This window comes from Podarcis muralis, chromosome 5, assembly GCF_964188315.1.
Source record: "Podarcis muralis chromosome 5, rPodMur119.hap1.1, whole genome shotgun sequence".
Taxonomy (NCBI): domain Eukaryota; kingdom Metazoa; phylum Chordata; class Lepidosauria; order Squamata; family Lacertidae; genus Podarcis; species Podarcis muralis.
This window is the reverse complement of record NC_135659.1, coordinates 68,473,334-68,495,858: the sequence shown is the minus strand read 5'-3', so window position 1 is coordinate 68,495,858 and position 22,525 is coordinate 68,473,334. Positions and strand designations below refer to the sequence as shown.

General features: G+C 41.8%; 1 protein-coding gene across 1 annotated transcript in view; it reads right to left on the bottom strand.

The window, feature by feature from the left end:
* The window catches only part of IGFN1 (immunoglobulin like and fibronectin type III domain containing 1), a 45,092-nt gene that overhangs the window by 19,446 nt on the left and 3,121 nt on the right, over positions 1-22,525 (bottom strand). Inside the window, exons 2-11 of the mRNA XM_077929089.1 lie at positions 9,513-9,582; positions 8,697-8,819; positions 7,986-8,125; positions 6,869-6,968; positions 5,742-5,789; positions 5,554-5,599; positions 4,352-4,529; positions 3,650-3,766; positions 2,369-2,540; positions 160-432 (exon numbers count right to left, since the gene is read on the bottom strand). Of these exons, the coding sequence (XP_077785215.1) occupies positions 160-432; positions 2,369-2,540; positions 3,650-3,766; positions 4,352-4,529; positions 5,554-5,599; positions 5,742-5,789; positions 6,869-6,968; positions 7,986-8,125; positions 8,697-8,819; positions 9,513-9,531 (1,216 nt within the window). The 5' untranslated portion in view covers positions 9,532-9,582. The remainder of the gene's footprint in view (positions 1-159; positions 433-2,368; positions 2,541-3,649; positions 3,767-4,351; positions 4,530-5,553; positions 5,600-5,741; positions 5,790-6,868; positions 6,969-7,985; positions 8,126-8,696; positions 8,820-9,512; positions 9,583-22,525) is intronic.

The window sequence follows — 22,525 nt, the reverse complement described above, 5'->3', positions numbered from 1 at the left end:
GCTATTTAAAGTTACTGGTGTAAGAAATAATGACAATAGGCCCTAAGGTTTCTTCCAATATCTATCCCGTTTAAATCAGAAGTCCTGCTGTGAGGGAATGGGGCACCCCACTTCACAATAGATTATAGTGTGAGAAATCAAGATTAGATCACCACTCACATTCAACCTCAAGCCAGGCACTTGAAGAGCGGTCTCCAATATCAATGGTGTAAGTCCCCTTGTCAGAGGCCTGGGTGTTTTTGATGATTAGGCGATGAGTGAGGCCATCTTCCGAGACCGAAATTTCATACTTGTCATTGGACTCTAGAATACGGTCTCTGTGCAGCCACGTAGCGTTGGAGCAGGGTTCGTAGAGAGTGCACTGAAAGACAGCATTTCCTTGCTCGTGGCATCTCACCTCACCAAGAGGATAGCGAAAACTTACTGGGATGGCTGCAATACCAAATTGATGTTAAACAGACATGCAACAGATTCTGACCGCAGGGCAGCTTTGGAAGAGCAGTGAGATGGATGGAACGTGGGGAAACCCAGTTCCATTCAGCAGTGAGTGAGGGCTTAGTATCTGCCTTCCAAAATTACCCAAACAAATGCTAAAACCTGAACAGAACTTCCAGCCCTGATTTGGCAACAAAGCACCCTGATAGCCTGATACGGACTGCATGTGAAAACCTCTGAGAAATTTATCTGCCCTTATTTATGCAGCAATTCTTAACCCTCAGAGTGTACATTAAAGCTTGTGAGATGCTCTAATGTCAGGTGGGGCTCCATATCTAGACTGTAGCTAGGTGCTATCATGTTTTTGTTTTTTGGTAAAATGAGGTCTTAAAACCTCATGTTTGGTAAAATATGCACCATTATGCAATTAGAAACCAGCCCCTTCTGCCTTCTAATCAAGTTCTCAGCCTACACAGCATCTTTCTATTAAAGCTGAGCTCAGTCACAAAAGTGAGAGCTGCTTCACATCTTTTGAGACATTTGATCCAACATGGGTATAAATCCCTGGCGTGTGTGTTTATGTACTATGTTCATCAAAAAGACACAACTGATACATGAAGTTACAGTTATAGCCTTAAAAAGAATAAGGCGTGAAGAAGCCCTGAGGCCTTAGTTTGAACATTTGTTTTCATTGTTAATTTTTGTGGTTAATTTTTGACACTAGTCAGGTGGCAATCCTATGCATCCTGCAACCCTGAAGGTAAACACAGGACTTGCCTCTGAGAGACCATGCATAGGGTTGAGCTGTAACTTTGAGATTTAATTACAGCTGAGACTAGGGGTGTGCAAGAATCCCCCCAGTAGTTATTTCGTTTTTGTTATTAAACCCTCACACATTTAGTATTTCATTAATTAATAATGACATTCATTTTCATTATTATTTAATTCATTGGCATTATTCTCATTTGTTCTTGGTTTTCCCCTGCCTTCTATGGGACATCCAGTGGCATTTCTTCTCCTTGTTACTCTGTGTTTTCCAGTTGGTATGAAAATATCAAGCATTTCATTCCCTTTCTAAGGAATCAGACCTTAGACTCAGACCTGCTAAATTTCAGACAGACAGGAAAAAGGGCCCATGTTTCATGATCAGACTATGTATCAACTAATCTCTGTCTGTGGAACTACAATGGTACCTTGGTTCTTGAACCTAATCCATTCTGGGAGTCTGTTCAACTCACGAAACTGTTTGAAAACTAAGGCACGGCTTCCAATTGGCTGCAGGAGCTTCTTGCACTTAATTGGAAGCCACATCAGACATCCAGCTTCTGAAAAACATTTGCAAACCAGAACACTTACTTCTGGGTTTGCAGTGTTTGGGAGCTGATTTGTTCGACAACTAAGCCATTCAGGAACCAAGGTACCACTGTACAAAAGATTAACTCATCCACACTCTTGCTTCTCCCATACCCAGAAAGCATGGGTCTGGGTGGTTTTCTGCTTCTCCTGCACTTTCTAAGCATGGGTCTGAGTCATTTTGCCCTTGTCCATTCTTTAGCAATAAATTGGAGAAAACATGATTGGCATTTGCTCCAATTTAGCAGTAAAGACGTTATGTTTTTCCAGGGGAAAGCAAGTCTGGATGAGCCCTTTGGAAATGTGGAAGTTAGGAAAACTACTGCAGCTCAACCAATAATCTTCATCTGATCTATACCTGCTGTTAGTAGGAGATGAATGGTTCCAAACAAGTCATAAATGAGCAATGAACGAATATATGACATTTGGAATTCATCCAGAACTCTGGCATTTGTTTCTTTACTAGTAATATCAAATGAAATGAGTGGCCCCCATTCATTTCAACTTTTTCCATATGTTATGAAACAAATGCACACCCCCTCTAGGTTCTGTGCACAACCCCATGGTCACGAAGCCTTACATTCTGCTTCCAGCTCAGTTGAGAAAACATCTACATCTTCTACTTTGATCTGGTACACGCCAGCATCTTCTGGCTGCAGATCGTTGATGATAAAATTGTACTTTTTGCCAACCTGTCGCAGGCAGTGCTTTGTGTTTTCACTGTCAAATCCAAAATTGATCATCTGGCCATCCTGAAGGGAGGAAGGAAAGAGAATAAATTCACGGGAAGATCAGAATCATCTTGCAAATGATATAATAAACCAAAGTCCAAGCAAAACGATCCTTGCAAATGTCCATTTGCAACAAATTGACAGGTGACAAAGATTCCATGAATCCTCTATAATTGGGAATCATTGGTGGCCCCACCAAAAAAACAAGCTAATCAGGGATTTAAAATGAATACGGATATGTAAATATTCGTAAATATTGAGTTTTGAGAATTTGGGCTGTCAGCATCAGGAATAAGTATTCATAAGAACATAAGAAGAGCCTGTTGGATCAGGCCCATGGCCCATCTAGTGCAGCATCTTGTCCTCAAAGTGGCCAACCAGTTGCCTGTGGGAAAGCAGCAAGCAGGACCCACCCAAGCACAACAGCACTTCTGCTGCTTCCAGCAACTGCTATTATTGCCTCTGACCATGGAGGTAGAGCAAACCCGTCGATAGATCCTCCATCAATTTATCTAATCCTCTTTTAAAATCACCCCAGTTGGGGGCCACCACCCCCTCCTGTGGGTGAGAGTCTCATTGTTTAACTATTTGTACCCCATCCATCTGACTGGGTTGCCCAAGCCACTCTGGGTGGCTATGTGCTACATGAAAAAGTACTTTCTCTTATCTGTCCTAAATCTTCCAACATTCAAGTTCACTGGATGTCCAATGAGGACTTTTCGCTATCTAGTTTCAACATACCATGCGTAACTTCTGTCATGTCACCTCTTACCTTTGCTCTAAACTAAAAGGCCCAAACACTACCTCTCACCATAGGAGAGTTGTTCCATCCCCTGATCCTTTTGACTGCCCCTTTCTGAACCTTTTCCAACTCTACATTAACCTTTTGGAAGATTATTGTGTCATTGTTACTCCTCCTAAAGAGGAAGATGTAGATGCCATGCTTTCACTTTAACACATTCCCTTCTGAAATTTGTTTATACTGTAGGACTATATATACTGTATAGTATACCATGGAGTCAAGCAGTGCTGCTATACATTTCTCGGTTTCTCTCCTGAGCTACTTAGCTCCAGTTCAGCCCAGATGTCTGATATGGTACAACTTCGTGACTTGACTTAACCTTCCTTACCTTGTATAGGTAAATTCTACTTTCTGGATTTTTCAGTTCCATCTCTAGGTCAAATGAAGCATTTCCTTGCACCTCATTGACTCTGACATGCCTCAGGTTTCTGAGGTTGAGTAGATACTGTAAAGAACAAAGAGGAGATGAAAGCACAGGGATATAATAGTGGATTTCAAGGACTATTAACACTGCTTAAATGGGGTACTGCCTGTTCTGAGGGCAACCAAGTCAATTATTTCAACAGCAGCAAGCAAGATTACCATTTCGATGCTTTTTATGTAAATCTGGGTGCTCTCCTTTCTAAGGAGAATGTGCTGTGGAAAACAAGCCCAAGCCTTGTGGCAATACTCAGAGCCTTGGCAATAAAGTTTTAAATTTCACCTGGAGATCTGTGACTGGGTCATTTAATCCGTATGGGACCTTCAGAAAAACTTACTCAATTCTGAATTTGTGACACAGATAACATCATAATTCAGCGGTAAAGCATCTACTTTGCAGGCAGAATTTCCCAACAACAGTCCTCAGGCATCTCTAGATAGGACTGTGAGAGATCCCTGCCTTCAATCTGCTGGCAACCAGTGTAGAAAATACTGAGGCTGGTGAACCGATGGCCTGACTCGGTATAAGACAGTTTCTTCTTCTTTCTGTTAAATGCAACAAGATGAGGATTTGCCTCCCTAGATTCTGGCATTAAAGAGATAGCCTTACCTGTGCCTGCTTGTCCTCTCTCTCCTTCTTCATCTCCTGAAGCTTCCTCAGCATCCCACGGAAGTCAACAATGCCATACTTCAGGCAGATCCTTTCATAATCTTTCTTATCTGCATTCAGCAATAACTGCCAGATCTGTTCCATATCGATTTCCTTCTTTGGAGCACTTGAAGGTGTTCTGAGAGAGTTAAGTACCAGGAAGAGAAACCCTGATTATATGTGAATAGCAGGAGACATCTTTCTCAATATGTATATGTGGTGGGGTGTTTTTTTTGGGTGGGGGGTTGCTTTTCATTCCAAACCCTCTTCAGAATCTGAGGCAAATCCACTAGGAACATACTAGTAGGATTCCATTTGTTTTCTTACTGACACCATATACAGCCTCCTCTGTTTATGCTGGGGATGTTTGCAGCTAATGGCAGAATTGCACTCAGTGGGTGGCATTATTAAGTAATGTACAATACATTATTTTTACAAGCTAAAATAACTCTGTATTGGAACATCTTACCTGGGGAGATGTTGGGCCTCCCACCATTTGGAATCATGAAACAGTAATTTATCAAGAAGATGTTTTAAGCCTCTCTGTACACACAGTATTTATTATTCACTTATTACATTTATAGTTCCCTTTTCTTCCATGGAGCTCACCGTGGTATACACAGTTTACCCCTTCCTCATTTTATCCTCACACAACCCTGTGAGGCAGGTTAAGATGAGAGACTGCCACTGGCTGAAGGCCACCCCATGAGCTCTATGGCTGAGTGGAGATTCAATCTCTGGTCTCCTAGGTCCTAGTTCAGCACACTAACCAATGCACCCCACTGGCTCTCCCCTTAATATTAATTTTACAATCTTAAACAATTGGTAAAACCAGAAGACCAGACTGATGTCCCACCCTCCCACCCCCGAATTTACTTAAGCAAAAAGGTTATAACTTCAGGAGAAAGAGATACAAAAAAAAAACCTGCAAAGCAAGACCCAATTGTATAAGGAATCATACACTGCTGACAGCAACATCTATTAGGGACTGATCCCTATTACTGTCAGAAGCAAGATATCTGCTTAGTATATGCTGATGTTCATGAACATTTTCTGCAGAATATCTGTTTATATAACACCCTCTGCAGTGGGACTTGGGACACTGAGACAGAGACCCCCTTCCCCCTACTTTATAAAAAAAACCTTTTCTTGGAAACACTCACCGTTTCTTTAATGTTTTTCTGAAGTCCTGGAGCTCCTTCTTCAGGTCTGTAAGATTTTTTTTAAAAGAATTGGCATGCAATGAAAATGGGCTTCCTTAACCCAGAACTTAATAAGAGCGTTGATGTGGTTGATGCATTATCAAGTGTCAAAGTCTTGGCTTGTGGGCCTCCAGACCAATGCATCTTACCTGTCTGTGGTGCAGTAGAAGTCTGCTTCGCTTTCTTCTTGAAGCCGACTGATCAGTTACGGCAAGAGAAGCAAGGTGAGGAGGGAGAGAAATCAAGAGGGAAGGAGAATTCCTTAATTAGCAATGTAGTTGCAGGAATGCCTCCTCTAAGCATTGACAGTTGTTACAATTTAGAAGTTAAGCACACTCAAGCCTCACAGAATCCTGAGGGCTTAAGTGTACAGTTCATACTTATACCGACTTCAGTGAGACAAGCATGGTTTGCTTTGTATTAGTCGAAGTGGGAAATGCATCATCTAAGTTTCTCATTTAAATATTCTATTAAAACATGACATTCAAATGCCTAATGGCAATTACAGTAATACAGAAAGCCCTTTGTTGGCCTGTAGATTTTAATGGGTATCTTTCATGAATAAGAATACCTATAGTTGCATTATACATATCATACTGGATTATTTTCTTTTCCTGAATGACAGCAGTTCTCCAGGGTCTCAGGTCACTCACATCATTTGTTTCCTGATCCTTTAAACTAGAGATGCCAGAGGCTGAACCAGGAAACTTCTCCATGCAAAGTTATGTGCTCTACCACTAAGTTATTGTCCCTCCCGTACTTATTATTTGCATTAATAACGCCATCCTATGCATACCACAGAGCCTAGGGCTTGCCGATCAGAAGGTCGGCAGTTCGAATCCCCGCGATGGGGTGAGCTCCCATTGCTCGGTCCCTGCTCCTGCCAACCTAGCAGTCTGAAAGCACATCAAAAGGGCAAGTAGATAAATAGGTACCACTCCAGCGGGAAGGCAAACAGCGTTTTTGTGCGCTGCTCTGGTTTGCCGGAAGCGGCTTAGTCATGCTGGCCACATGACCCGGAAGCTGTACGCCGGCTCCCTCGGCCAATAAAGCGAGATGAGCGCCGCAACCCCAGAGTCGTCCACGACTGGACCTAATGGTCAGGGGTCCCTTTACCTTTTTATGCATACATACTCAGAAGTAAGTCTCATTGTACTCAGCGGTGCTTTCTCCCCTGGTAAGCATGTTTAGGATTGCAGCTTAAATAATAGTTGGTCCTCAGTGCCAAAGCTTTATTGTTTAGGCTGACAGCAGCATGCTACCTTGACTAACCTACCCTGTATGATCTTGAGACCAGCAGTGCAGGTAGCTTCCCCATACTCATTCGCAGCGGTGCAACGGTACAAGTCAGCATCATCCGCAGTGATTTTGTTTACCTTTAAAGAGAAAAGAGAAATGGAAATCAGTGCAGAAAATTTATTATTGTTGTGTGCACTCAGGTCTTGCTTGCCGGTTTCCCACAGGTGTCTGGTTGGCCAATATGAGAACAGAATGCTGGACAAGGTGGGCTATTGGTCTGATCCAGCAGGCTCTTCTTCTTCTTCTAAGATGCTCCATATTTTAGGGAGAAGATTCACCAGTCCTTGACATTTTACTGCGTTAAAGATTAAACAGTATATTCACAGGAAGCTGTGTATATACCATACATTAAAGCACACGACTCCCCCCAGCATCCTGGGAGCTTCAGTTTACTCATCGCAGAGCTAAAATTCCCAGCATGCTTAACTGCAGTTCCCAGAATTCTTTGAGGGAATCACATTTAAATCATAGAATCATAGAGTTGGAATGGGGCCAAAGGGTCATCTAGTCCAACCCCCCTGCAATGCAGGAATCTCAACTAAGTCATCCATGAGAGATGGCCATCCAACCTCTGCTTAAAAACCTCCAAAAAAGGAGAGTTCGCCACCTCTCGTGGGAGTACATTCCACTGTCAAACAGCTCTTACTGTCAGAAAGTTCTTCCTGATGTTTAGTTGGAATCTCCTTTCTTGCAACTCTAAGCCATTGTTTTGAGTCCTAGCCTCCAGAACAGGAGAAAACAAGCTTGCTCCCTCTTTCATGTGACAGCTCTTAAGTTATTTGAAGATGGCTATCATATCTCCTCTCAGTCTCCTCTTATCTAGCCTAAACATACCCAACTTCCTCAACCGTTCCTCATAAGGCTTGGTTTCCAGACTCTCGTGGTTCTTGGTCATCCTTCTCTGCACACATTCCAGCTTGTCAACATCCTTCTTAAATTGTGGTGCCCAGAATTAGACACAGTTTTCCAGGCGGGGTCTCACCAAGTCAGAATAGAGTGGGACTATTACTTCCCTTGACCTTGACACTATACTTCTGTTGATGCAGTCTAAATGTATAGTGTGTACATAACCATAGATAGTAGTTAATTCTCACCTGCAGGATAAACTCATTTGTGGCTGGATTGAATGATATCTGGTATTTCTGAGGATCATCCACTGCCTCATTATTGCGTTTCCAGAACACCTCTGGTTGTGGTTCACCCTTGACCACAGCTCTGAAAATGGCATTTTTACCTTGGAGGAAAAAAGAAGGGAAATGTTTCAGTAGGAAGCAGAAATCCACAATAAAAACGGATGATGTAAAGGAATTCCCCTTTGAAATATTTGCCATGTGTTTTCTAGTTCCCTCCTAATAAGAAATAAAGCGTTCCAGGAGATGCCTTAGAAAGGCCCAAAATAGTTGGTTATTAAGCTGAGGCTCCAATACTTTGGCCACCTCATGAGAAGAGAAGAGTCCCTGGGAAAGACCCTGATGTTGGGAAAGATGGAGGGCACAAGAAGGGGACGACAGAGGACGAGATGGTTGGACAGTGTTCTCAAAGCTACTAACATGAATTTGACCAAACTGCGGGAGGCAGTGGAAGACAGAAGTGCCTGGTGTGCTCTGGTCCAAGGGGTCACGAAGAGTCAGACATGACTAAATGACTAAACAACAACAAACTGTTTAGTTTGCTTGCATTGTACTTTCATTTGCATTTGTTCACATAAAAATCCCAGGAATTTAAAGGAAGAGACTATCTCCACACAGCACCCCCCCCCCCGATATACAACAGGGCTAGTTCTCAGTTCTTTGGCGATGCCTCACCTTCCTGTAATGTTAAGGTAATTGGCTTCCGCTCAAAGTCAGGTGTGCTGCACCCTTTCGGAATGTCCTCCACAAACTGTGTGATAGTCACTCCAGGGACGGCCGATCTCTTCAGAGTTTTAACTGCAAAGTAATAAATATTGACCGGAGGTGGGGCAAGAGGACATTTATTAACTGAAACTTCTCTAATAGCTCAAATCCCATTATGCTAATTACTACAAGGCAGCAAGCTTGAAAGATAATTAGATTGTAAATGTCCCCGCACCAAAAAATGTGGTGTTTTGTTCTGACCCCTTTTTGAGAAAACATTTACTGAGCACCTGAGAGAAATAAAAATCTAGCCAACTTTAGGTGTTTCCAGATGCCTGCTTATTGTGAGACTGCTGCTCCTCTTCCATGCAAGATGTTGCTGTTGATTGTTGCTGCACTGTTTGCACAATATTGTTGGCTTCAACATGCCAACCCATCATCTCCTCACCCTTTAATCCAGATTTATTCTTTTGAGGAGAAATCCATTAAGAAAAAGAAAAAAATGCTGCCTGTGACCCATTTGCAAATTAAGCCCCATTCTGGAAACACACTTTATATCTTCCATTCCAAGGCCGAGAAGAGATCCCCTAGAAGTAATTTTGGGTATCGTAAATTACAAACATTACTCCCATTCTAGAACATAGCTGTCAACTTCTCCCTTTTCTTATGAGGAATCCTATTTGGAATAAGGGAATTTCCCTTTAAAAAAGGGAAACGTTGACAGCTGTGTTCTAGAATGTCTGTGTAGTTGAGGCTCTGGTCTGCCATGTTGCCTGCCTCTCTCACCTCCCCTCCGGCCTGCCATTCCTCTTCTGGCAGCAACTGGAGCTCAGCAGGAAAACCTGATGAATTCCTCCTGCAGATAAATGGCAATCACCTATTAGTATACATGGCTGGGGGACGCACTAGCAATAACAATAACAGCAATAATTTTATTATTTATAAGATGTTGTTCTCGAAGTGTGTACACCCAGGAAGGCTGCAGAATGCAGACCATTCGTATAATGAAAGGGCACTTGTGATAACATGGGTCTAGTGCTTCAAAACTTCTGCACCCCACGCATGAGAATTTCACACACACACACAAATTCTCCTCTATGATAGTTTTTAGATCCAATTTTGTTTCTCCCTAGATGGAGAATAATTGCTGGGGCCGTAGGAACCACAGGAGAAATCAGTACTGTGCTATTTGAGACTAGTAGTCTGGTCTCCGAGAAACTCATATAGCTCCCAAATGGACAAATGAGGATCATTTTACTCTTTTGGATGAAGTACAATAAAATAAACCAGGAACAAAGGAATAGGCTCTTTGAATGTTTGGCTTTGGTTGTCTTTGCCTGCCTGCTGTTGGCTGCCTGCTGTTCCAGGCAGATTTTTAACTGAAGAAATGCCTATCGCTGCTTGGAAATAAAAGCACTAGGTGGTGCTAGAGAGATCGTTCAGAATCAGAAAATGACGGGAAAGCTGTTTGTTGTGCCAACACCATCTCAAAATGAGGGTGCATGGCAGATGTTTGCGTACCCTTCCGATGTTGTTCACATAGTCTGCCTTACAAATTAAGGATCATAGAAATATATTTACAAATTTCTATCTGAGAAAAAAGAGAGGCAGATGCTGACATTTCAGAGGAAACCATCCAAATATTTATATTTCACCAATCTGCTGACATTCCAAAGTCATCACACCACTTTTTCAAAACGTTTTTAGAAAGTAATGTGCTCAATCAGAAATTGAGGGACTTCTAAGCAATAACTTGCATACCCTAAGAAAGAGAGTATCTTGCTGACTCTCTATGGAAAAGTGTACCCAAAATGCCACTTATGGTGGGACCATTCGGATAGGAGTAGTAGTAGTAGTAGTAGTAGTAATAATAATAATAATAATAATAATAATAATAATAATAATAATTTGTTATTTATACCCCTCCCATCTGACTGGATTTCCCCAGCCACTCTGGGCGGCTTCCAACAAAATATTAAAATACAATAGTCCGTAAAACACTGAAAGCTTCAGATGACTTCTAAAAGTCTCGTAGTTGTTTTTCTCTTTGACATCTGATGGGAGGGCATTCCACAGGGTGGGCACCACCACCGAGAAGGCCCTCTGCCTGGTTCCCTGTAACTTGGCTTCTCGCAGTGAGGGAACCACCAGAAGGCCCTCGGCACTGGACCTCAATGTCCAGGTGGAACGATGGGGCTGAAAACGCTCTTTCAGGTATATTGGACCGAGGCCATTTAGGGCTTTAAAGGTCAGCACAAACACTTTGAATTGTGCCCGGAAACGTACTGGGAGCCAATGTAGGTCTTTCAAGTGGTCTCAGCGGCCACTTCCAGTCACCAGTCTAGCTGCCGCATTCTGGATTAGTTGTAGTTTCTGGGTCACCTTCAAAGGTAGCCCCACATAGAGCGCATTGCAGTAGTCCAAGCGAGAGATAACTAGAGCATGTACCACTCTGGCGAGACAGTCCACGGGCAGATAGGGTCTCAGCCTGCGTACCAGATGGAGCTGGTAAACAGCTGCCCTAGACACAGAATTGACCTTTGCCTCCATGGTCAGCTGAGAGTCCAAAACGATTCCAAGGCTGTGCACCTGGTTCTTCAGGGGCACAGTTACCCCATTCAGTCACCAGTATGACTGCTTCTGAATTGCTAAGATCACTAGCAGCAAGCTGCAAGTATAGCCTCTCTCCTAACAGTGTATCTGACTGCATTCCTCTTCATCCCAGGTGGCCCAGCCCTTATTAGACATTGAAGCCATAGGGTGTACTCTCAGACTCTCTAAACCAAAATCTACTATACCTCCACAGGGTTCTTTACATGCCATCTGTTATTGGATGGGCATCTTGCTAGTTTGAAATAACTGCTTTGGTCACACCATATACCTCTCTGTGAATGGGTTTCAGAGAGCAGATCTTGCAAAAAAAAACCTTGACTCTCTAATGTCATTTCAATTGTAAACTTGGGACTCAGCTACATTGTCAAAGAAAAAGCTGTTTATGTGCATTGTTTATGCATTATAACACTGTGACACCAGATGGCACTGTGGAGTTCCGTTTTTTGCCAACCCGATTTCTCATACAAAGTTCACAACACATTTAACTGAAATGTTTCTTTGATGTGTCTAGATCCAGCCCAGATTTAATTCCCACTGAATTCAATGATAATGGAGTTAAGGGGGAAGGAATCAAATGGAAGTAACTTGTTTGAAAGACATATTGCTGGAAATGCTTCATGTACCCCAACTGACTGGCGTCATAAAATCAGCAATTTGAGGCAAGGGGGGAAAGCCAGAATAAAATCAGAAATAATGACGGGACCAAAGGATTTGGGGGATTTGCAGTTCCAGATTTAAGAAGATACTTTGAAGCTGCATGCTGGAGCTGGTTGAAAGAGTGGATGCTATTAAAAAATACTGAAATCTTGAAATTAGAGGGCTGGGATAAAATTTATGGTTGGCATGGCTATTTAATCTACGGGAAAATACAAATGCATAAAGGATTCACGAATCATTTAGTGAGAAAGGCCCTATTCGAGGTATGAGAGAGAACAAAAGAGAGAATTACAGAAAGAACCCCATGGTGGACCTCTCCAATAGAGGCAACCCCAACATTAAAAAATAATACAAAAAATGCTTGGCCATCTTATAAAGATCTGGTAGAAGGAACGAATGAAAATACCAAATTAAAGGAATATGAAGAACTTTAAAAATTGAGAATAAATTGGCTGGAATATTTCCAATTTAAGGCTACATATGAGAAAGATATAAAGACCAGAGGATTTGGGAATAAAATATCAAAATTAGAAAAAGAGGTTTTACAGAATAACCAAAAAATACTCGCCAAAATGTATAGATTATTAGACAACGTTCATCTAGATCAAGAAACCAAAGAAAAGAATATGCAAAAGTGGGAACGAGATTTAGGCTATACAATTGAATATAAAGATTGAGGGGGGGGGGGATTGGACAAAAAATATAAATTTCATGGCCTGCTACTCATTAAGAAAGAACTATACGAAGATGCATCACAGGTAGTACCTGGCACCAGACAGATTGGCAAAAATGAATTAAACAAGTAGCAATAAATGCTGGAGATGTAATAGAATGATTGGTACTTTATATCATATGTGGTGGACATGCCCAAAGATTAAAAAATTCTGGGACATGATTCACGAAGAGATTAAAAAATTGACAAAAATATCATATATTAAAAGGGCAGAAGCATATCTATTAGAAATTTTGAATAATGATATCCCCAAGGACAAAATCAACATCTTTCTGTATGCAACAAAGGCAGCGAGAATGTTAGTAGCAAGTCATTGGAAAGGAAATCATATCCCAACAAAGGGGGAATGGTTGAGTAAACTATGTGAGTACATGGAGTTAGCAAAATTGACTGATTTAATAAGGCAAAAAGCAAAGATTATAATCCAAAAACAATGAGAATGTCTAAATGATTATCTATGTAAACGGCTCGAGTGCAAATGTTTGGTTGGTAGATTAACCTGGTGAAGAGTACAGAGAACCTAAAGATTTGATTTGAAATTTGAAAGAACTTAAGGAAGGAAAATTATTGAATGACAGATGTAATTTTGATCATGATAATTAAGGGATGTGTGGTGAATGCAGTGGAAATCTTTTATTAATATTTCAAATAAGATCCATATATTGAAGTGTTTGAAATATGAATTTGGTAAAATCTTTGGTTATGAAAAGTAACTTTTTTCTTTCTTTCTTTCTTTTCTTCTTCTTCCTTCTTTTCCCCCCCTTTTATATTCCTCTCTCTTCCCTTTTTCTCTCTTATTTTCTTATTTTCTTTCTTTTCTGGCTTTTATTGTGGAAAATATGTATATAAGTTTGTCTGCAGTGTTATGTTTTCTTTTCTTTTTTCTTTGTAACAAATAAATAAATTAATAAAATAAAATAAAATAAATTAAAATCAGCAACTTGAAATGAAGCCCAGTTTTATTTTTAGTCAGAAGAACCAATGCCCCATTTGTGCTACAAACGCTCATGGCTTCCCCAAAGAATCTTGGAAAGTAAAGCTTGTTATAAAGGTATTTTGAGAGTTGTTAGGAGACCACATTCCCCCTGCAGAGCTAGGGTTCCCCGAGTTCACTGGGAAGAGGGATTGATTGTTAAACCACTCTGGAAATTATTGCTCTGTGAGGAGAATAGAGCTCTCCTAACAACTCCGAGGATGCTTAACAAATTAGAGTTCCCAGGACTCTTTGGGGAAGCTATGATACTGCTTTAAATGTATGGTGTGAATGGGCCCTAATTCAGGGATGGGGAACCTGTGCCTCCTGCAGACGTGCTGGACTGCAACACCCAACATCCCTGACCATAGGAGCCCGAAGAAGAAGAAGAAGAAGAAGAAGAAGAAGAAGAAGAAGAAGAAGAAGAAGAAGAGGAGTAGTTTGGATTTGATATCCCGCCTTTCACTCCCTTTAAGGAGTCTCAAAGAGGCTAACATTCTCCTTTCCCTTCCTCCCCCACAACAAACACTCTGTGAGGTGAGTGGGGCTGAGAGACTTCAGAGAAGTGTGACTGGCCCAAGGTCACCCAGCAGCTGCATGTGGAGGAGCGGGGACGCGAACCCGGTTCCCCAGATTACGAGACTACCGCTCTTAACCACTACACCACACTGGAGGGCCACTATCTCCCCATTCCTGAAGTACTTTCTATGATTTCCATTTTGTCTAACACCCAGGAATATGTTCACAGGGTTACACATGCATTTTAGACACATATGACTATGCCTATTGAATAATATGATAAACAAAGATAGCTGCCAGTATACTTCTATAGTCCCATCTAAACTGGTCAGTGCCAACACCTGCCAAGATAACATGAACCAATTGGCCAAACAGAGCAGATGATATTCCTGCTATGTCCTATTCCTTGTCCTTATCTGTCCTTATCTCTCTGTTAGCTGGTAGACCGACATACTGAAAGATAGAATCCTGGACTTGATGATGTCTTTCTTTGTAACCTTTAAAACTTGAATAAACATCATTAATAAAAAAATAAATGATGATGACTATTTCAACAAGTCTGTCACAAGGTATTAGCCCAGAGAGTTAAATGGACCCTCCAGTCTCAGAGGTTGTGGGAGCTAACAGTAGAGGAGTGGGGTGCCTTTCACGACCTTCGTGGTCTTGGTAACAATATGGGAAATTCACCAAATACATAAACGCTCAAGGTTGTTGCAAAAAAAAAAATTGCGAATGAAATTACAAAGCTAAATCATTTGGTGTGAGTGTGCCAACAGGAAATAACAACCAGTTATTTTTTAAGGAAATGGGAATTACTCATTAGAGAGTGGAAATAATTTGTGAATTAGTAACAATTAGTAGGTAAAAACTCCCCCCCCCCCCCCGCATTATGAAACTCACCATCATTTTGCTTTTCAGGGGCGTGTGTAGTTGTGAATAGTTGTTGTTGTTGTTATTATTATTATTATTATTATTATTAAACTTTATCTAGAATCTGCTGCTTTTAAGTGAGCCATTTGGGTTGAATTCTATTGGTGGAAAGACTTTTCATACAGCGGACACCTCTGCTAATGGATGAGGAGCAGAGATTATTTTTGTATAGGTGAAATTAAGATTCCACCCCCCTCCCCACTATGCATCACTTTGCACTTGTTTACACTAAATTGCATTTGGCATTTTACCCCCCATTCACTCAGTTTGGATAGGTCCTTTTAGAGCTCTTTGCAATCTCTTTTCGTTAGTATAATCAGCAAAATTGGTCACCTCACTGCTCACTCTTAACTCTAGAGCATTACTTTTCAAGTTTAACTTTTCAAGTTAAAAAAGCACAGTTCCCAATACCAATCTTTGGGGGATTCTGCTTTCTACATCCCTCCATTTGGAGAACCGTCAATTTCTCCCTATTCTTTGTTTCCTGCTACTCAAACAAATCCTGGTTCACAAGAGGACTTTGTTGTATGCTCACCTGCCCAAGCCCACCATTTAGGAGCAAGAAGATACTTTAATTCAAATCACAAATCCCCTTTTGCTTGTTAAAGGTTCTCTTTCTCTCTCACACCCAGTTTCCATTTGCCATATAGGAAATACAGCTCTGGGATTCCAATACCTCCTAAACACTGATATTTTGCTGTCACCATATGAACACGAATATCTATAACTTTCTCACAGCCTGGAGGCATGTGAGAATATGAGGCATGGTTTGAAAGAGCAAATCTTTATTACTATAGTAAAAGCTGACTATAACTAGCTCATGTATGATTTGTTCTTAATAACAGTGTTTGGATACTTTGTATTTTATAACATGTGTTATAAAATAGTCACATACGAAATGTTACATTAATGCAAAGTTACTAATATACATAAATCAATATCAATTCATTTTCCTTCTGACAAACCCTCCCTCTCAGCCTCTGGGTTCTCACCCAGGGTCTAAACAAACTCTCATCCACAAAAATCTCACAACGAGAAGAGAAACAGCAGGCATCAACCTAGTCTCTCACTCTAGACTTGCTCTTTATCCTTCACCGAGAGAGGATTTACTATTCGGCAACCCTTAAAACAGGGGTCAGCAAACTTTTTCAGCAGGGGGCCGGTCCACTGGGATTTACTGGAAAAGCCAAGCGCTGCCGAGCAGAGCTGGAGGGAAAGGTCCCTCAGACTTTTGGGGGGGCACAAATGCCCCACAAATAACCCAGAGATGCATTTTAAATAAAAGCACACATTTTACACATGTAAAAACACCAGGCAGGCCCCACAAATAACCCAGAGATGCATTTTAAATAAAAGGACACATTCTGCTCATATAAAAACATGCTGATTCCCAGTCTGTCCACGGGCCAGATTGAGAAGGCGATTGGGCCGCATCCTGCCCCTGGGCCTTAGTTTGCCTACCCATGCCTTAAAACCTGTCATTTCTATGATCTGCTTGCATGAATGTGAGCTCTGCATGCAGATTTGAGCTGATCCTCACACAGATCCATAGCCATAATAGTATTAGAAAATATTGTGCCTCACAACTGCCACTAAGAACTATGAAGTGGTGAGCATTAGTAATCCAGGCTCACATGCAACACAGATCTGAGTTTTCATTGTTATCAGAAGAATCCTGGGTCCAGCTTTTCTGCTTTCTTTGGTTTACTGATTATCTGTGGTGACCTGAATCCACGAATAGATGCTGAATGGTCTAGCGAAGGACCACATAACTACATTCGGTTCGGTTTGCTTTTCTCTTAAGTGTGAGCTGATCTAACTCGTACTTCCCGAAACAATATGCAAACCAAAATGAGGCTATTCTTTGAAATTTGCACTTCTCCAAATTTTGTGATGCAGTTCTTCAACCAAATAATGGAGGGGGGTGTATATTAGGTGAAAGTGTGACTAAAAATAGTAGCAATCAGTAAACATGCAAAAATGTTTTCTATTATGGAAATTTGCTTTGCAAAAATGCTGTACAGTATCAGGCAAAATTGTATGCAAAAATAGGTATATTAGGAGAAAGGTGCAGCGGCAAGACTCAGTCTAAAATCACATAAAAACAAACAGAGCAGGGTACGTAATCAAAACAGGTAATCTTTGGTTCCTGACTCAAGGAAAAGCCTAATAGACAGAAGACCTGATATCAAGAAGGCTAATTACTGTCTATCATCACATCATAGCATCTCAGCCTCATACTTTTCGTTCTTACATTTGCCTGATTTGTATACATATTTGAGAATGCAGAGATGGAATAATTGTCTGGGACTATTAGCTCACCATACCTTCCAATTTCCACTACCAAACAGCTTTCATATGTTAAACAACAAAATGTGTGTTTGGGGTGTGCGCGCATGGTGATAAAATCCAGATATAATGTTCTTTTTCTATGCATCAGCCAGTAAGCCTTCCTCTATGTCCAAAAACAATGCTGTTTTATACTGTATTGTTTTAATTAGTGTTTTTATAGTTGATTTGATTTTGTGTGGAGTGCCCTACCTGGGTGGATGGAGCAGCCAAGTAATTTCGTTGTCCCCGAGAGGGGGCAATGACAATAAAGATATTATTATTATTATTATTATTATTATTATTATTATTATTATTATTATTATTAAGATTCTTATGGTGCCTTAAATACTAACAAATTTATTATGGCATAAACATTTGTAGAAGACCAGAGTCCGGTTACATCCCCTTGTTTATAAAAAGAGGTAGGGGGTACGGAGAACAGGAATTAACAAGAAGCCTATTGGAATAGTTGTCAAAGGGGAAATCTCTCAGTTTTCTGATCTTTCAGGACCAGACTGATTAAATCAATAGTCAGTCCACCTGAATTAATGGAGCTCAGCTGGTCCATGTGAAAAGCTAGACTAGACCTCCTTTCTAATGCTCTACCATAAATTCTTGAGTATTGTGTTCCAGATGCTAATCCTATGGCCATTTTGTATATACTGTATTCAACAAATAAATATAAATTTAATAAATCAGATAACCCTTTGGGAGAATAACAATGAAATATACTCTTCTGGCAATTTCCTTGGCCGTAGGAACATAGGCAGCCTAACGCCAATGTTGTTTGGATCTTTGTTTACAAGCAGAATATCATACTACCTCTCAGTGACATACAAATATCCTATTGAAGCCACGACTGGTTTACACAAGCAGCAGAACTTGTGTACTCCTAAGCAAGAGCCAAGTTATGTCTGATGCAGGAAATCTGACCACACTTCTCCCAGTGATTTCATTTTTACTTTAAGCAGCTATGGAGGAGAGGGCAGAGGGATCTGATTTTTATCAGAATAGTGGCGCTAGAGGAGGATGGGTTAATTCTGTCATGGTTTCCCTGATTTAAGTCACACATGTGACACTAAACACTGTTAAACAGTCGTGAAACCCTTGACAGACGTTCCTGGAAAACAATTATTATTATCCCCAGCAAGCAGCATTGCTGCACTTAGTTCATGATGCCATAACATGTCATGCATGATGTGACAAGTCCCTTATCATGTCTTTATGAATTTCCCATTCCCATAGTGTCACTGCTGGGTTATTATTATTATTATTATTGCTTACTTTTCCTGTATTTTTGCCTCTGCAGAAGCCGCACACACTCGGCCACTGACAACGATGGAGTACATCACTCCTAGAGTTATTTGTTTGCTTTGTTTGTTTGTTTTTAAGGACATTTATGTGCCATTTGATCCTTAGCATTTCTGAGTGGTGTACGTAAAATTGAGCCATACAGAAAATACAATAATAAAAAGTTGCAATAAAACCAATTTTTCAAAAAAACAAAACAAAACCCCTCCCGCTCTAACAATACTATCATTGGGCAGCAAGGCTTAGCCCTGCCCATTTTCACGAAGTTGGGAGGGGGATATTGTTGCCCATGGCTTTGGTAGCGTTACTGTCATGAAAGTTGCAACCAGTCAGGAACGCTTAAATTTTTCTTTTCTTTTCACAGTGATTCACATTAGGCACCAGAAAACAGGTCCATCCCATTTCAGCCCTGAGACACAAAATGGAACCAGCATCTCCTACAAATGGTCTGATAAATTAAAACTGTCTGTGAGGAAGCCAAACTCTCTGAGAGACTGACCTTCTTCCATTTCACTGCTTGTCTGTCTTGCTCCTCCCAACCAAGTGCCATTAACTCGTGCGCCACTGAAACCCAAAAAGCAATGGAATATCTGGATGGTGTTGTACACATTTAGCAGCGGTCATGGATTTCAGCGCATTTCTTTCATGTGACCAAACGCACTCTGCCAGAGTCAGTGTAAAAGGATCGGGGAAAACAACTGCCGCAAAGAGCGGTCCTCTCGTCCTGCATCATCTCAGGATTAAATTTAACTGCGCTCTTGGTGAGAAGGTAAGCTTCTCCGCATCCTCCATTTTCTCTGACTCACAGACTTTGAGAGTAATAAACACAGTCCTTTGTTGTGTGCTCAAAACATCTCTGGGGCAAGAAATGGGTAGGAATCTTCCCAGGTTGTTCAAGTACCGCTGGCCTGAAGCAACACATTCACTCAGGCTACTGATATTTCTTATACACCTACTAAATTGCTGTGGTTTGTAGAACAGTTTCCCCTACCTGTTCCAAAGGCCTCAGAAGCCCTCTCCACTGTAACACAGAGCAGGGCTTTTAGTGTGGCTTCCCTTGTTCTGTGGAATAGCATTCCTGCCAAGATGCAACAGGCAACAACTATCTGCAACTTATGGAAACATCTGGAGTAATTTTTGTTCCAATAGGCTTTCCTAGCTGGATAAATATGTATTTACATTAAGTGTCTACTGCATTAGGGTTTTAGTCTTTTTTTAAAAAAGGTAACTGCTGTTTTTGTATTTTTAATGTTTTTTTAATTATCTTACATGTAAATTGTCTAGAGATGGTTGTTTAGAAACTGATTATTATATTATATTATATTATATTATATTATATTATATTATATTATATTATATTATATTATATTATATTATAAATGATGCATCTCAAAGGGTCTTTGTCCCCTCTTAGTCTGAAGAATATAAAGTCAGGGTCAAAGTCTATTTTTTTTTTCCAGTCAACTGGCTCATAGGCATGTGCTTTGGCAAAAGTGTCAGATATGACCAAATTCCATGCCTGATGGAGCTCTAGTGGGAAATGACAGCTTGGAACATTTCAGCATAAACTATTCAGAACGGAAAAAGGATCGTTAAAAACATTCACGAGGCCATCAATGGGACTTAAAAGGGTTTTGAAACCATAACCAGCTTTACAAAGTCTTCCGGCGAATTCTATACATTACATTTTTACTGCAGCAATACACACATCATTTGAATGAGCACAGGATTTATATTAGACATTTTTAGGGGCAGATGGGCATTTTCCTGAGAGTATATTTCCACTTAAAATTGATTCCCATGACCAACCTCTGTTTCTCTTTGGGGGGTGGGAGTGGCAGCTCACTATGACTTGCAATCATTAGTGGTGTGAACAGATGCAGTTATGTCTGGGGGGCAGCAAGACCCTCAGAGTTGACTTTGTAGATGAACTCAAAATTCTGATTGCATGTGCCATTGGTTTGGATGTAACTACCTTTGCTGCAAAAGTTTCTGAACTGTGAGTTTTTCTGAGAATCAACCCTAAGGGACTGAGAAATATAAATGCTTCAATTTTAGTGAAGGTCTTTGGCTGTATGGTTTGATGACTATTACTCAAGTTACTTTTAAAACACAGAAGTGTTGTCTCATGCATTGTTCCTTAAGATTCATGGTTTTCTGTGCATGGCACTGTGTGGATTTCAGATAGACCAAGGGTGCAGAACTTGCGGACCTCCCAAAGTTGCTGGATTCCAGCTCCCATCAATTCCTGTGAGGATGATCAGTGGTCAGAGTTGCAACAAAACAATAACTGAAGCCCTATAGATTAATTATTATTCCCCACCTCTGAGACAGAAAACACCTAGAATAGATCTGTAGGTTGCATATCTTCCTCTGAAACAGATTTATGTGATAGCCTACCAGCATCGTACCAGTTCATGTACTTTAAGACAGAGTTTCCCAACCTTTTTTGGGCAAAGGCACACTTGTTTGATGAAAAAAATCTCGAGGCACACCACCATTACAGCCCCGTGACGTCAGCGCGCAGCGTCACGCCGGGAGGGACGCACGAAAGTGTAACTTTCAATTTTTTTCCCTCCCCCTTGCTGGGGAACCTCCAAGCTTTGGGGGTGGGGGGGGGAGGAGGCAGCAAAGCGAGGGACTGAGGGACTCCTCCAACGACAAGGGTTGGGGAAGAAGAGAAAGGGCTATTCCGCTCCAGTCACGGGAGGGGAATATGTACTGGCCCAACTGGTGTGCGGTCTTCGGAAAGCGGGGTGCGGGAAGGAAGCCTAGGCTCGGGGTCCACCGACCTCGGCGGAGAAAGGCAACAACCGGAGCCGATGACGAGCCGGCGCGTGCGTGCAGCGGCTGGCCTCGAGCTCGGGAAGCTGCGCGCGGCGATGTTGACGCGGGGCGCGCGAGAGCTTGGGGCGGGGCGGGAGAGAGAGAGAAAGAGTTGGCAGCACCAGGCGCTGTTACTTATTGCGCTGCGGACGCTGCCAGCAACTGCGGTGGTTGTGCGGCGGCCGCCGCCGCAGAACGTCCTCGTCAGTCAGCTGAGCTGCCTGGCGGCGTAGGGAGCCGAGGGGCGGGGCTTCCTTTCTGAAGGAGCTGAGGGTGGGGGTCCTCCGGCGCCTTCGGCGAAACAGCGCCGGCCCAGAGCGCTTCTAGGAGGCTGCCTTTGTGCGCGACGTAAAGCCCTCTTTCCCTCCCTCCAGCCCCGTGTCACATGTGGAAAAGGGGGCTGGATCCAGTGACGCAACTCGGAAAACTGTTAGGGAAGCCAGAGCAGGAAAGTGAGTGGGAGGCGGCGTCGCCGCTTTAACCCACGTTTCCTTTTTGAAAGAGAAACCAGTGTTTCCCAACCTTTTTTGGACTCGCTCGCGGCACACCAGGCAACATCTCGCGGCACACTAGTGTGCCGCGGAACACCGGTTGGGAAACACTGCTTTAAGAGATGTCACTAAAAAATGCACATTTGTCTTTTACAAGTAGCATGTGTAGTGATTATCCAAGAAGGATTGTTACATCCTGCCCTTTGAGTCACACTATGGCCATCATATGATTACAGACATCCTGTAACACATTCCGATGCACACTTACTTGAAAGCGAGCCCCATTTTCTTCAGCATGCCCTATTCCCAAGCATGCATGCATAGGGCTATAAAGGTAAAGGGACCCCTGACCATTAGGTCCAGTCATGACCGACTCTGGGGTTGCGGCTCTCATCTCGCTTTACTGGCCAAGGGA